At 37.3% G+C, this 15,876-nt stretch overlaps 1 protein-coding gene across 3 annotated transcripts in view; it reads left to right on the top strand.

The window, feature by feature from the left end:
* The window catches only part of UBR1 (ubiquitin protein ligase E3 component n-recognin 1), a 71,372-nt gene that overhangs the window by 41,301 nt on the left and 14,195 nt on the right, over positions 1–15,876 (top strand). For all 3 annotated transcript variants that reach the window (XM_039329415.1, XM_039329333.1, XM_039329502.1), the window contains exons 27-36: positions 3,577–3,686; positions 3,995–4,084; positions 5,389–5,570; positions 6,848–7,053; positions 8,744–8,837; positions 10,252–10,404; positions 11,081–11,178; positions 11,662–11,752; positions 13,666–13,814; positions 14,893–14,948. In XM_039329415.1, the coding sequence (XP_039185349.1) occupies positions 3,577–3,686; positions 3,995–4,084; positions 5,389–5,570; positions 6,848–7,053; positions 8,744–8,837; positions 10,252–10,404; positions 11,081–11,178; positions 11,662–11,752; positions 13,666–13,814; positions 14,893–14,948 (1,229 nt within the window). The remainder of the gene's footprint in view (positions 1–3,576; positions 3,687–3,994; positions 4,085–5,388; positions 5,571–6,847; positions 7,054–8,743; positions 8,838–10,251; positions 10,405–11,080; positions 11,179–11,661; positions 11,753–13,665; positions 13,815–14,892; positions 14,949–15,876) is intronic.

The raw sequence follows: 15,876 nt of genomic DNA, 5'->3' as shown, positions 1-15,876 counted from the left end.
ATACTAAATATATACTCTACTACAGTGATGGCGAACCTTTTAAAGACCGAGTGCCCAAACTGCAACCCAAAACCCAATTCTGCATCATCGAGTGCCGAGTGGATGTGGCCCATTGGGTAGTTGTGGCCCATTGGGTGGGCGTGGCTGCAGTGGTAACGGGTGGGACTAAAAAGTTCAATCAATCAATTCCAACTTTGCAAGATTTTTTTTTCCCGCGAGAAGTTGAAATTGACTGATTGATTGAACCTTTTTTTTTTTTTTGCACACGGAGACGGAGGTGTAAAGCGAAAAGGTTTTATAAAACCCATCTGAAGGCCTAGGACTGGGGCGACGGCGCACGTGCCCACAGAGAGGGCTCTGGGTGCCGCCTCTGGCACCCGTGCCATAGATTCGTCACCACTGCTCTACTTGATTATACTTATACGTAAAATAATATGTAATATATGTACATGTATGTTTGTGTGTATATACATACTGTGGATATACATGTATTGCCTGTGCCTAAAAATCACAAAATTGACATTAGAAAGAACAGTCCTTTTTTAAATTTAGATTGTGTACATTTTTTATTCGTTAGTTTTTTGCAGCTTGTAAAAATACAGTCATGTACATGCAAGTTAATAGCTGAATTAATAAGGTAATATAGGATTTTAATCTTAGATTTTATTAATTTTGGAAATACATTTGCTAGGATGGAGTGCCCTTTCCTTAATAACGGTGTTTTAAAAATAACATGGAAATGAGTTTTACATCTATAGAGCTGCTGTAAATAAACAGCAGAATAAAATTCTAAAATAAGAATCAAATTTAATGGAATAATAACAAGGCATTTTTTTTAAATCAATAGGACTATTTTTTTCTTATTCTCTTTAGTACAGTGGTTCTCAACCTGTGGGTCGGGACCCCATTTGAGGTCGAACGACCATTTCACGGGGGTCGCCAAACAACGCAGACCGCCATTTTTTTCCCCTTTTCCTTAGCTGTGGTACTCCCTTTTATTCTATTGGCTTTTGAAAGCCAATAGAATAGACTCTCTTGAATAGAGTCTAATTCTATTGGCTTTCAAAAGCCAATAGGAATTGTCCAGGCTGTCTCTGCCTTGCTGAGCCTGCCAAAAGTCCCATTCTGCAAACGGTGCTGCACCAGTTGAGTAGTCCTCGACTTACGACCGGTTGAGTAGTCCTCGACTTACGACCGGTTGGGGGTCGCGGCATTAAAAAGGTTGAGAACCACTGCTTTAGTATGTCAATTAGAAATAACTTGCATCTCAAAATAAGAAGAAAGAATAACCCCTCAAACTGAACATATCTTAATTTATTTTCATATACAGCTGTTTCCTAGTATCAGTTTTACTTTTCCCTGTGAGAGCTGGCTTTTGTCTGACTTTTTGCAAGATGACTCAAGTGTACGGTAGCCTTCCCCAAATCAATGTTATCCCAGATCCAACTAGGGCCATCCTGTCTGGGACTGATGGAAGCTGTTTGTACCTCAATGCAAATATTATTTTTGTGACTTTTATTGTTTTATCCAAGCATAAAATATAAAGGAAAATAGAAATAGGAAATTAGGGGAAGGAAAAAGAGAGAGGGGGAAAGAACATATGGGGTACAGGGAGGAGTGTTGACTTCCAACTCCTTTTAGCATAGTAGAAGATAATAACATTACAACCTCAACTTTTTATTTTTACACATATACTAGCCATTTCTATCTAATAAATCTATCTAACCGGAAAAACTAGAGTCAAAGTTTCAAATTTTTTTCATCACAAGCACAAAATCCAGAAGTGATTTCCAAATAAAAAACATAATTAAATATGCTCTCCTCTTTGAATAAAGCAATCAGTTTAACCATTTCTGCTTTTTCTCCCTTGCCATGTAAATAATATATATTTCTATTTGCACTTAATAATCTTTTTAAACTATTACCATTTATATTAACAAAATTTACTGTATTCTTTACTTTTTTATCTATTTTAAAACACTAAACTTTTCTTTACAAACATTTTTAAGATCAAAAAGTTCTAATACATCCTTTTTTACTTTCTCTTAACATACATACTTTAAAATTCACTTTCAGTCAGACCAATAAAGTTCCAACTAACTCATTAAATTTAAATCATTCCCTCCAAGTTACAATACTTTTTTCTTCTTGTATACTTCCTTTTTAAAACTCTAAATTTTTCTTTAATACACCTTTTTCTTTAACTTTCTTTAACATAGATACTTTCAAATACACTTTCAGTAATATTTTACAAGCTTTAATAATTACTTGAGCACCGTATGGAAAGGAAAAATTACTCTTTCAAACCCACTTTACATTAAAACTTTCTTTCAGTTACAAATATCAGATCGATAAAAATCTATCCCAGTACCAATTGACTCATTAAATTTGAGTCACTCCTTCCAGCTTATCTTCATGAAATAAAATCTTTTTCTTCTCTGGAATGTTTATCAAGTAATTATAAACTTCTCTTTTTTTCAAGGATTTCTCAACCTTGTTAGTGTCCATGAAGAAAAAGTCTCACACTTCTCCTTTTGAAAGTTGCAGATTTTATTGGGAACTCTTCTTTCAATTAGAAATTTATATTTAAACCATCACAATAAAGATGGGTGTCAGGTTTATATTCCAAAATTGCAATTGAATCCTCTTCATTGTCAGCTCCTTGTAAAATTGTCTCGGTGGTTTGGTAACTTTCTACACATATATGCATCTCTGAAGTACTTTGAGTAGTTTTTTTTAACCTCCTTGGAGCATATCTGGTCTATGAACTGTTGGATTTCATTTAAGGATTTTTCAAATACAACTCTAATACTTTGCTCCTCCATCTTCTTAACTCCCTCTTTAGTCAAAGAGTAGCTTTTTTGCAAGTCACTAAAAAAATTGCTGGCCAATCAGGAATCATAAAAATTGGAAAGTTTTAGCCACCCACAGCAAAGCAGACTAAATGACTAAAAATAATAAACTAGATACTCCACACTTCCTTGTTTTAGCTTGCCTTCAACAGCCTTTTTCCTTGTTTAACAATGAAAAAAATCCCCCAAATGGCACAGATCTTCAAAAAGAAATAACAGGTTGTGGCTAAAGAGAGCTTCTCTTAGTTTAATGAAGATTAATAGTCCTTAAAATGATTAAAAATTGAAAGGCACAATTTAGTGACCGTTTGAAAAATAGATTCCAAAGCTGCTGCTTCTTCAACAACAAACTGATTACAGTGCCACCCACCCCCAGCTGTCGGTACACAGGCTGCTTTGAAGCACAGCTCATGAAGCTACTTGCAGACCCGTTGCTGTATCAGAGGATCTTGTGGGATGATTCTAGGACACTCTTTAACCCAGGAGAGTCATATAAATACCATTTTTTTAAAGAAGTGAAATACACATTGCTAATAAAGTAGTGGGAAGTTAGCTCTGAGCAAAGGTAAATTTATAACTATTAAGGCTCGTTTGTGCGGAATTATTCAAATTGTAGCAATTATTAGTAAAAGAAGGAAATGTATCTTCTTTAGGAGAATAAATGTATGTGGCTGATTTGGTTTAATTGAATGGTTTTTTTAAAAAAATGTTTCTGTTAATAAAGGAATGGGGAGCTCTGCTTTGAATGCAATGAACATCCTCATGATTTTGGAAAAGCTGAAAGAAATTCAACAACTGGACTCTCAAAAAGACATGATCAACTGGGTACTACGGGTACGTAAGGACTACAAGTGAATAGATTAATCAGGAATTGGCAGGGTGGGGCTTGAGGATATGAACTTCCCTATAAAATAAAATAAGGCAAAAGACTCTCTGTGTAGATCCCAAGTGGAGTAAAACAATTAAAGATGATTGTGATTGAACTACAGAAGAAAGATAGTAAGAAGAAATAGTACTGGCTAAATTGAAATGGTTACTAGCAGAGGATGCTTTGGATCTCCTACGTTTCTTGCAGGGCAAACTGTAAATATCACATATGCTACATGCAGTTTGTGTTTTAACTATTAAATCTGTGTTTATAGATGTTTGAGACAATAAAATGCTTGAGAGAGAAGTCTTCTATCCCCATGGCCGTCACTGTACCTATGTCAGAATCTACAAAGATTAATGAGGTAACCATGAAATAAGCATTTTATGAATAGAAGAGCAGCTGAAATGATAAATGTTCTCATTCCTCTATTTTGTTTTTCTCCTTGTACCGTATGCTTTGCTGGCAAACCCCTCTGAGAGATATTCCTTGACTTGCAATGTGTCATTCATTTAATGACTGCTGAAAGTTTTGATGGCCTCAGAAAGGATGCTTTATGGCCGATAAAGCACTTCTACCAGTTGTAAAACATTGCTCATCCCCCTGCAGTCATGTGATCACAAATCTTGGTTCTGGCAACCTATTCACATGTATGACTGGTTGCACCCAACGATCGTGTGATCACCATTCACAATCTTTTTCACATAACCTCCGCAGGCATTAAGAGATGGAGAGAAAAGGATTTTAGCACCTAAAAGCTTTGCAGATACAGAACCGATGGAGAAAAGGATTTTAATTTTATGGTAAAATCCTTCTCTCCCTGTTTCTCTGTACCTACACCCTTGTGTTCTTTATCTGAGATAAAGGATTCACTTAGCAATCTATGTGACTGCTTAATAACCACAGCTGGGGGTCCTGGAATTGCGGTCATTGAGTGAAGCAGTCCCATACATGACTCAACTGCTTTCCTCAACAACTGAGTTTCTGATCCCAATTATGGTCATTAATTGAGGACTATATGTACTTAACAATAATTGCAGTCATCACTCTGTACAATTCTACTCTGGAAATGTATTTTCTCTTTTCCTGAAGATTGCTCTTGGCACTTTTTTCCCTCTAAGGCAGGGGTCCCAAACCCCCAGACGGCAGCCCTCTACCAGGCCATGTCCTATTCACAACCGGGCCATGTGAGCAGCGGGCCAACGCACAGGCACATGTGCGCAGCTTTACTTTTGCAAGCAGCAGGCCAGCATACACGCATGCGTGCACAGCGCAACTTGCAGTCGAGCTGCATGTGCATGCATATGTATGCTGGCCAGGTGCTTGTATGAGTCAAACTACTCATGTGTGCACATCAGCTGTTGCTCATGCAGCCCGGTTCCCCTTTCCCCCCCCCCCAGCGGAGCCACCAAGCCACAAAAGTTGGGGACCACTGCTCTAAAGCTTGTTGGGAACATAAACTTTCACCTTAGGCTGAAGAGCCAGCCTTCTGAAGTCTGCTTTTTGAACTTCAAGCTCTTCTCAGCCCTTGATAGTTTTTAAAATATTGAAAGCAGTGTGGTGGAATGTTTGGGGATGTGGCAAGACTATAAGAAGGAAATGCCAGTTTTTATTTTATGTCAGTGATTGTCTTGAATAATACAGAGGGTATTTGTTCTGTTAAATCAGATGCAAAGAATTCAGGATAAAGAGAAGGCTGAAAGGAAGAGAAAAGCAGAAGTAGCCCGATTACATCGCCAAAAGATCATGGCTCAGATGTCCGCTCTACAGAAAAATTTCATAGAAACTCACAAGCTCTTGTATGAAAACACGCAAGAAACACCTGGAAGAGATGTTATGGAAGTGGAGAGGTAGGAAGAGGGAATAATATATTAGATAAATTCAAAAGTTAGTAACCAAGTTAGTTTGGACCTGGTTAGTATTTGGATGGGAGACATAGGGCTGTAGGCTAAACTGGGACATAAAAATAAAGACCCTCATGGCAAACAGTTTATGCTTTCCCACAGTTAGTAGATATGTTGGACATCTTTAATGGCTCTCTTATTGTGGCAATATACCATTTTGGATTCCTTCCAATACAGGTAGTCCTTGACTTACAACAGCTCATTTAGTGACCATTCAAAGTTACAGTGGCACTGAAAAAAACGACTTTTGACTGTTTTTCACACTTAACAACCATTGCAGCATCCCCAAGGTCACATGATCAAAATTCAGATGCTTGGTAACTGGCTCATTTATGACAGTTGTAGTGTCCCAGAGTCATAGGATCACCTTTCGTGATCTTCTGACAAGCAGAGTCAATGGGGAAGCCAAATTCACTTAACAACCGTGTTACTAATTTAATAACTGCAGTGATTCACTTAACAGCTGTGGCAAGAAAAGTCGTAAAATGGGGCAAAATTCACCTAACAAATGTTCCACTTCACTAGCAAGAGAAATTTTGGGCTCAATTGTGGTCATAAGTAGAGGACTTCCTGTGTTAATTAAGAGGTAATATGGGAGAGACAACCATCTCCTGAGAAGGGAAAGTGACACTAGCTCCTAAGCAGGGAAGAAGATTGGAACAGCCCATGCCTTCCACATACTGTAAAATAGACCATAATAGAGGCGGTATCCATGCTAAAATGTGAGGCATTTTTGGCAAGGCAATGCCTCATCCAGTTATATCTGAGAAGTTGAGAGCAGGCCTCAATCTTCGTATAAGGGTGTGACGGCATGCACAGATTTTGAATATATGTCAATGTATCCTATCTTAATCAGGAAGGATCTACTTCTGTACTACTTCCTGTGCTGGCTGAACAGGCTTTTGTTTAAAACCTGAGAGTGATGAAATTGTTTGTAAATATTAAATTAAGAAAGTTATTTCATCACAGAACCCAGTCAAGCATGAATAGGTTTCTGTGATTACAATGCTTTTGTATTACTATTCAGATTCACTCGGTTCAGATGCTTAATAGGTGCTGCATTAAACAGGTTTTAGCTGAAGTTCAGGTTGAGAATAGATCCATTTTTAATAGTTTTAATGCGAATTTAATTTTTATCTAAAACTAAATTACGAATAATTATTTTAGTGATCTTTGACTGGATTGTTGACCAGAAATTGACTGATTTGAATCTTGTGTCTTAGGTTCATACTCCCACATTATCAAGTCAGAATTGCCTTGGGGCCCAAGCGAGGCCAGTCTGTCACTGAAAAAGAAAGGCTGACGTGTATCCTGTGTCAGGAAGAACAGGAAGTAATGCTAGAAAGTGCTGCCATGGTTTTATCTGCCTGTATCCAGAAATCCACTGCCTTAACCCAGTGTAGAGGGAAAGAACTCGAACTTGCAGGAGGTATGTATATTATGTTGTGAAACTTTAGGGGAACTTTTTAGCAGCTGCAGAGGACTTTGGATGACGCTGATTGCCTGGACCATTTCTAGTCAGGATTCAGGCTGGGTTATGGGACTGAGATGGTATTGACCGCGCTTGTAGATGACCTCTGGCAGGAGCTGGATGGGGCAGTGTAACCATACTCACTCTTTTTGACCTCTAGCCACTTTCAGCCATCAACCGTGGTATCCTTCAGCATTGGTTTCAGGAACTGGGAGTGAGTAGCACTGTTTTGTGTTTGTTCTCCTCCTTCCTCTGGGGTCAGTTCCAGTCATTTTTTTATGGGGGGGGGGGAGGAGGAGATCCAGCCAGAGAGATCCAGGAGAGATATCAAGATTTAATTCTTCCTCCTCTCCTGTTTAACATCTACACGAGGCCTCTTCATAGATGATCCGACAGTTTGGGGTAAGGTATCATTAATATGCTGATGGTACCCAGCTTTATATCTCCATGCTGGGCTGCCTAAGTAATATCTTGGATGTCCTGTCTTGGTGCTGGAGATTGTAAAGGTCTGTACAAGGAGCAGTGGGCTTTGACTCAATCCAAGCAGGGCTGAGTGGCTTTGGGTTTGGGGGCCTTCTAGTGACAATTTTTTTCCATTGCCAGTGCTGGATGGGATGGCACTGCCATGAACCCAGTATGCAATCTGGGTGTCCTCTTGGATTCAAGGGTCCTAATAGAATATCATGTGGCAGCTGTAGCCAGGAGGGCCTTTGCATACCTTAGGGTTGTGCATTTTTCCTCGATTGGGAGGTTTTTCTCACGCTCTCATGCCCTCGTCACTTCTCTGGATTATTATAACATCTTGCCCTTCAACTAAAGCTTCACCTATCAGCTGCATGGGAACTAAAGGGTATCTTATATTCAACACATCATCACTGCTATGTGACCTGCATTGGCTTCCAGGTGCATTTGAAGATGGTGATTCACCTTGCTAACTAAGCTGGTTATCATCTTTAAAATCCTTCATGGCTTGGGGCCAGTTATGTAATAAACTGACTTCTCCCTGTTGTTTCTATCCATTCAGTTTGGTCTGGCAGGTTGGACATGTTATATGGGTCCCATCAGTGAAGGAATAACAACTGGTGGGGACCAAGAAGCCTTCTTTGATGTAGTTCCTGTCCTCTGGAATATTTTCTCTTCCAAGATTAGGATGACCCTAACCCTGTTGGCCTTTCATAAGGCCATGGAGACTTGGTTCTGTGCCCAAAACCTGGAGCCTTTGGGTATATTAATGGTCCTGTTTCTTGGCTTTATTAACATCTATGGCAATAGTTCTATTCTATGATCATACATCACAGCAACAATTTACATATAGGAATATTGCATAAATGAACTTGATACAATTTATTTATCAGAACCTTTGCTTCCAATGGATAGCTTCTCATCCTACCTTTTTAAAAATCCTCATCTAAAATTATGAAAGACTAGAGTTAATATTGACAAATACACAGTACACTGATCAATCACATGTAATGCAAAAGATCATTTGCTGGTCTTTTAAACTAATATAAATGATATAAGTTCTTGTTTATTCCCTAAAACAATGTCCCTTGCCAGAGTTGCATGTGTAAGTTTAATAGTGCACATTTTGCAAAACATCCCTTATTGCAACAGGAAACTCTGTTTATTTATTTATTTTCCTCAACAGAAGATACTGATCCTCTTTTCATGGATCCGGACTTGTCATGTGGAACACATACCAGCACTTGTGGTCATGTGATGCATGCTGCTTGCTGGCAGAAGTGAGTTGATATATTTAGTAATTTTTATTGTTTGCTTAATTTTTAGTCAGTTTTCAAATTACCTCCTCTGAGGTATTTATGCATATGTTATATTGACTATGTAGAAAGTAAAGAGACAGGATTAGTAAAAGAAAATATGTGTAGCTCAGGGTTGAAATGAGAGATCCTAAGTGGTCTCTAAGCTTGATTGTTTTCTTGCAGATGGTTCATTACCCAAACTAGATAACATCGGTGCCAGTGATTTTACAGCCAAGAAATGTACTGAAAGAAATATAAGGCTAAATGCAGAGGAAAAATTACTTGTTGATTAGTTCCAAATTCCATAGTAAGGGAAACATGTCATAGGCTAATTCAAACAGAACATAATAGCTCTCAGCTTCACTTTTTGTAGATTTCTTCATCAAGTAAGACAATAAATAAAGCAAAAAAATAAAAATAATTAAACGACAGGGGATGGATAAGAGAATGGCTGAATTTGCTTTGAGTTATGTTCTCAAGGTCTTAAAGTGTGAATAACTGTAAATTCCATGGTACCCACATTTGTCGTCTTCTCCCCCCCCTTTTTTTGTTCTTTACCAAGTTGCCTGATGAATAGAGAACGCAAGCATTTGCACGCTATTGTATAACATTTGAAATTGTCCATTTAAATTAATAACTCTCAAGCTTACAAACATTTCAGTGGTATTAAAAAAAATTAAGGCTGTGTCCAGATAATCTGATTTTTTTTTAATAATTTTCCGATAACTCACAACAGTTATAGTCATTGTTAGTGATGTGAATGTTAAATTCTTATTTTCTAAAAACGGCTTATCTATAGCTTTTGTCTGTGTTGACATCTTTTTCTGAATGGTACTTTCTGCTCCATATAATTGCAATGAGTTCAGGTGGTCCTCGCTTACTGACCGTTAATTCAGTGACAGTTTAAAGGTGGGCTGCAAAGAGTGAATTTTTATAACTGATCCTTGAACTTATGGCTATTGCAGCTTTTCCATGGTCACAGGTGCTTGGCAAGTGGTGCACATTTATGATAGTTGCAGCATCCTGCAGTCACATGATTATCATTTCCAACCATTGCAACCAGCTTCCAACAAGCAAAGTTGATGGGGAAGCGAGCAGGAAGTTGCAAATCATGGTCATGTGATAGAGTTAATGATTGCAGGCGATTTGCTTTATGACGACAATCAAAAATGATGTAGTAAATCAGGAACAATTATATGACATTTCACTTTGTAGTTGCATCACTTAGCGAAGGAGTGCTGGTCCCAATTGCAGTCAGTAAACGAGAACTGTGTGTGCTGTAATGATTGATTGGTAAAATAGTCAAATTGAATGGATACCAAATTTCAGAACTGGATTTTTACATGTCTGAATTCGGTGGTTTATTCTGAGATGTCCATTTGAATATTCATTTCAGATACTTTGAAGCCATTCAACTGAATTCCCGACAACGTCATCATGTTGAACAGGCTTTTGATTTAGGGAATGGAGAGTACCTTTGCCCACTGTGCAAATCCCTGTGCAATACTGTGATACCAATTATTCCTTTGCAAGAAGAGAAAATAAACAGGTATGTGGCTATCTTTACTTGTTCCTATGCTTTAATCTGCAGCTGTTTTTCTTGCATTTATAGGGAAAGTACAGGATTCTTTGCTATGCTATACAGGTAGTCCTCAACTTATGACCACAACTGAATCCAAAATTTCTGTTGCTAAGCAAGGCAGTTGTTAAATAAATTTTGCCCCCATTTTATGACCTTTTTTGCCATAGTTGTTAAGCAAATTGTTGCAGTTGTTAAGTGAATCTGGTTTCCCCAATTGACTGTGCTTGTTGGAAGGCAGCTGGGGAGGTTACAGACATGATCACATGCCCCCAACGACTGCAGCTCTCATAAATACATGCCAGTTGCCAAGCAACTGAATTTTGATTACCTGATCGTGGGGATGTTGCAGTGGTGATAAGTGTGAAAATTGGACTTAAATCACTTTTTTCAGTGCTGTTGTAACTTCAAGTGGTTATTAAATGAATGGTTATAAGTCAAGGACTATCTGTATTAGCATTTTATTAACATATTATCCAGTCTAAGATCTTTCTCAGCTTTGTAGGAAATACCAATTTTTGATAGCTGGAACAATCACAGAGAGATCAGTTCATATTTTAATAATTACCGTCGTAACCGAATCGCTGTTTAAATGTTGTCTTATATAAAACATGCACATTCCATTGCTGTCTTTTTCTATTGTCAGTGAGGATGCAGAAATGGTAGCTCAGCTTCTGTCTTTGTCCAAGTGGCTAGAGATTGTTATGGCTCGGATAGTTGGTTACAACAAGAAAAGCAATAAAGGTTAGTAAATCTCGTGGAGAACTTTAGAACTGAGAGAACTCTTTTAAGATGCTGTTGAATGGGTTAAAATATAATCCCATTTGTTTTCCAGTTACAAAATTCCTTCCATTGATTTTATTATTTCTCATAATCTTTTCTTCTGGCTGTATTTTACTGATGAGGTCAATATTCCATTTCTTTTATGATTTATTAATTTATTCTTCAAATAATCATTTATTTCTTCTTAGTTTATTTTCTATACTAGTATACTGCATTAGGATGGCTTTGTTCTTATTTCTACATTTTAAGGTCACTAATCTAGAGAGAAGTACAAACCTTTATGCATCTTATCCAGGCTATCTAATTTCTCATATGACTAAACAGAAATTCTGTCCAAATGACTAAATTTCATTTTTATAATAAAAGTTAGAATTTTTATAATGAATATATTTATTTCAGTTAATTAAAATCAAAATGTAATAATCTTTTATTTGATTTTTGAAGAAACCAAAATTGCCCCATCTTTACTTAATAAAGAAATGGAAGATGTTTCATCTGAATTCCATTCTATACTTAGCTTTGGAGTTCAGCCTTTGTAAGTATTGAGTCACACTTAGAATGTTTGTTATATGTATATTGAGAGTCTAATGAAATTGTGTAAGGAAGATGGATTTTGATCTATATTATATTGAATGTCCATCTCTCTCTCTCTCTCCCCCTCTCCCCCCCTCTATCTACCTACCTACCTACCTACCTACCTACCTACCTACCTATCTATCTATCTATCTACTGTATGTATCTATTATAAATTAGCAACTTTGCATATGGATGTTTCTTCCATATCCAAGAGATTAATTCAATGGAAATGCTTCTTCATGAAATATTTTGAAACATTATACAGTTGCTAAATAAAGGATTACTATACTAGTTAGTTCATAGCACAAAATGGACCTTCCATTAAAAGCTACAGTATGCATAGCATATATTAGAAAATAATTACATCTTATGGTGACAATATGCTTTATATATTACCTTTTTAATGTTCTTTCTTCACTTCTTATGTTTAAATGAAGTGTTTTTATTGAAAAATACAGTTTATACAGTTTATTTTTATTGTCTCTCGTTGCTCAAACAAAAAGAAAATTCACTAATTTGAATTCTAGCTAGTCAGTAATGCCATTGCTTTAGGAATTTAACTTCAACTCTGGTTTAACTTTAGTATTAATTTTTACCTTAATGATGTAAAGAACAAAGAACGATATAGTCTAGTGTATCCAATTTATGACAATTTCCAGCAATGAGAACTTCAATTCTCAGAATTTTGCTGCCCATATAGCCATTGCTAAATATTCTAATAGTTGAAGTCCACAGAGCTGAAAGTTGACCACTTTGTTAAACTAGACCACAGGTCGGCAACCTGCGGCTCTGGAGCCGCATGCGGCTCTTTGAGCCTTCCCCGGTGGCTCCCAGCCTCCTCTGCCTTTGCAGAGAGAGACAGAGACAGAGACAGAGAGAGGCAATTGCGCTTCCCTGCTTCCTTCTCTCTCTCTCTCTCTCTCTCTCTCTCTCTCTCTCTCTCTCTCTCTCTCTCTCTCTCTCTGTGTGTGTGTGTGTGTGTGTGTGTGTGCGTGTGTGTGTGTAAAAGATTGCACTCACATGTTCTCCGAGGAGCTGAAAAGCTTTCTGGGCGGAGCTCCTCCCTTTGCTGCGTCTCTGCAGGAAGCAGGAAGGGCAGGAGAGAGCTAGCTAGCCCAGCTAGGCTGACTCAGGAATTCTGGGAGTTGAAGTCCATGAGTCATAAAAGAGACGAGGTTGCTTACCCTGAGCTTGTTGGACAACAGCTTGAAGCTTGCCAGGTGAGCAGCAGATAGAGAGAGAGAGAGAAAGAGAGAGAGGGAGGGAGAGGAGAGGAGAGAGAGAGAGAGAGGAAAGAGAGAGAGAGAAAGAAAGAGAGTGGGGGAAGAGGAGTGGCAGGCAGACCAAGGGCAGATAGAGAGAGAGAGAGAGAGACAGACAGAGAGAGAGAGAGAGACCCTTTTGACATCTAAAATGAAGATAACACTGCATATATCCTTTTTTTATGTGTATGTGTATATATATGTGTGTGTGTGTGTACATACATATACACACACACACATATACACACACACAAACACACACACACCTATAATAAAGGTAAAAAAGGATATATGCAGTGTTATCTTCATTTTAGATATCAAAAGGATTTTGCGGCTCCCGGTGTTTTATTTTTGGTGGGAAACGGGTCCAAGTGGCTCTTTGAGTGTTTTGGGTTGCCTACCCCTGAACTAGACTATTGTTTTCCATTGAGCTAATGCATCTAGCCTAAAGGATTAAAATTTCAAGCCTATTGCCAGGAATTATAGCTTTCAGTAACAATTTAGTATTGCATGTTTCTGACATAATTAAGAACATTACTTCAGGTAATGTAACAATTTATCTTTCAAATGTTATCATCACCAGTTCACAACTTCTGGGTTCCTTCCACAGAATTGAATATTCAAACAGCATAAAAGAGATGGTGGTTCTCTTTGCCACAGCAATTTATAGAATTGGATTACAAGTTGCTCCTAATGAAGTTGATCCACGTATTCCTATGATGACTTGGAGCACTTGTGCTTTTACAATCCAGTGTTTGGGTAATTAAAAAGTTGAATTTATGAGACCATTTGAAATAAAGCTTTTATTTTATTTGTTCTTATATAAAATAGTAAGCAACTATATTTTTGAAAATAAAAAGCTACTTAGATAATAAAATCTTGGTACATAGAATGGTAAATGTGTTTATTAAATTTACAGGTCACTCATCTTGCTGTCTGCATAATGCAGGATTATGCTAGACAAAAGTCAGACCTTTACAGTCCCCATTAACATCCTATGCTGCTAAAAGTGGATAGTGAAATTGTTTATTTTGATTTCAGAAAATACTATTTTCTACAAGTCTTTTTCCTAGTACTCCTTTAACTGGTAGTAATGATAATACCTACAACAAAACCATTTTTAGAAATTGTCATAGATGAGAAGATATTTATTGCTTTACAGTTGGTACTAGGATTATGTTTAGACATAACAGCAAGAAACATTTAAATACCCATGGACAATATCATGATTAACTCATAATATCCATAGGCTAAGACTTGGTTTATTAAATAATTCTACTTTGTACTTTAATTTCTAGTATTCTAGTATTCAGTATTCTAGTATTCCATTTCTAGTATTGAAAAATGAAAGGAGACTATTCTGTACACTGCTCTATTGCTAAACAAATGTAACACATCTATATCTGTGCAAATGTAATAAGCTGAAATAGAATGCTAGTTTAGAATGTTTAACTATAATGGAGCTTGTTTCTGATAAGGCTCCTAGAAGTAAATTCTGTACAATTTAATACAGTTAAATTGGCTATTGATATGGCATATTTCAAGTGAAAAGAATGAACAAATAAAATGAGATTTGAGCAAATGAACTGGTAAATCGCATTAGATGTTGTGCTACACCAACTCTGACATGAGAATATGACAGATGTAAAAATAAATTCCACAGCAAAAATAAGGTTTTTGATACCTGTCAAATTGCATTAAAACCAAAATCTTATCCTATCCCTCTGAAAGTAGCAGTTCAAAGAGATTTATGGGAATTGAACTGTAAAGATCTGGCAATTTTTGACGCTATTAAAGTATACCTTATTCATTTTACATTTTCTTCTTGCTTTTAAAGAAAATCTTCTAGAAGATGAGGGCAAGGCTTTATTTGGCTCTCTACAAAGTAGACAGGTATGAATGACTAGTGGTAATAAATGTGTTTTTATCCATTGCGAAGGTAAATAGACCAATAGTTTCTTGAGAGAGATCTTTTTAATCCTTGCAATTTACATTATATATATGCATTTTTTAAACTTTAAAAATGTTCCTTTGTCACACAAGGAAAAAAAATAATAAGTTTTTATGGTCAAGAAGCAATTTATATACATAACACTACATAATTATATAATTAGCTGTAATGTAAACTGCTGAATACAAGATTGGCTTTGCCCTTTATATTATAATCTGTATATCTCCAGTGAACAAGGCTCATGAGTACTGAGATGAGATTGTGATTTTTTTCTTGAGTTATTATTTGTATTCCTAGTTATTATCTATTCTTGTAAGACACTTCCAAATAATAGACACTGAATGGCCGTCTGTTAAAGATGCTGTGGTTGCATTCTGCATTTCTGTTTTTTATGAAGAAGGACTTCAGGCTAAACAGCTGGCCATAACCTAATTGGATTTCAGTTTCAAAACTGTTAACAGTTTCTGTGGTGGCAGGGGAATCCTGCAGTCCTTACATGGGTATAATATAAGAGTAGTGGTGAATTCTTGCCTTAAGGAGAATCTTTCCACTTTCTACTTGGGTAAAATAAATCACAGGTCCCCAACTTTTCTCGGTTGGCGGACCAGAGGGAAAGGGAGGGGGAAGCATTTTACGTGTGCATGCGCAAACAGGGCCGCAAGCACCTGCATGATGCAAACGGGGTGGCGCTAGCACCTATGTAACACTCGTTAGTCCTGCCCCATTTTCACCACATGGGTGCTAGTGCCACCCCATTTTCACCGCATGGTGGCTCATTTTTGCCACGCAGCACCCCGTTTTCACCATGTAGCCAGGGCGCTAGTGCAAGTGGGGGTGAGTGCACATGGGTGTGCACTGGCCAGCCTGTCC

The sequence above is a fragment of the Crotalus tigris genome, unplaced genomic scaffold (assembly GCF_016545835.1).
Source record: "Crotalus tigris isolate CLP2741 ecotype Arizona unplaced genomic scaffold, ASM1654583v1 scf7180000017545.3456711, whole genome shotgun sequence".
Classification (NCBI taxonomy): domain Eukaryota; kingdom Metazoa; phylum Chordata; class Lepidosauria; order Squamata; family Viperidae; genus Crotalus; species Crotalus tigris.
Note: the sequence above shows the minus strand (reverse complement) of the source record. Positions and strands in the feature narration are given on the sequence as shown.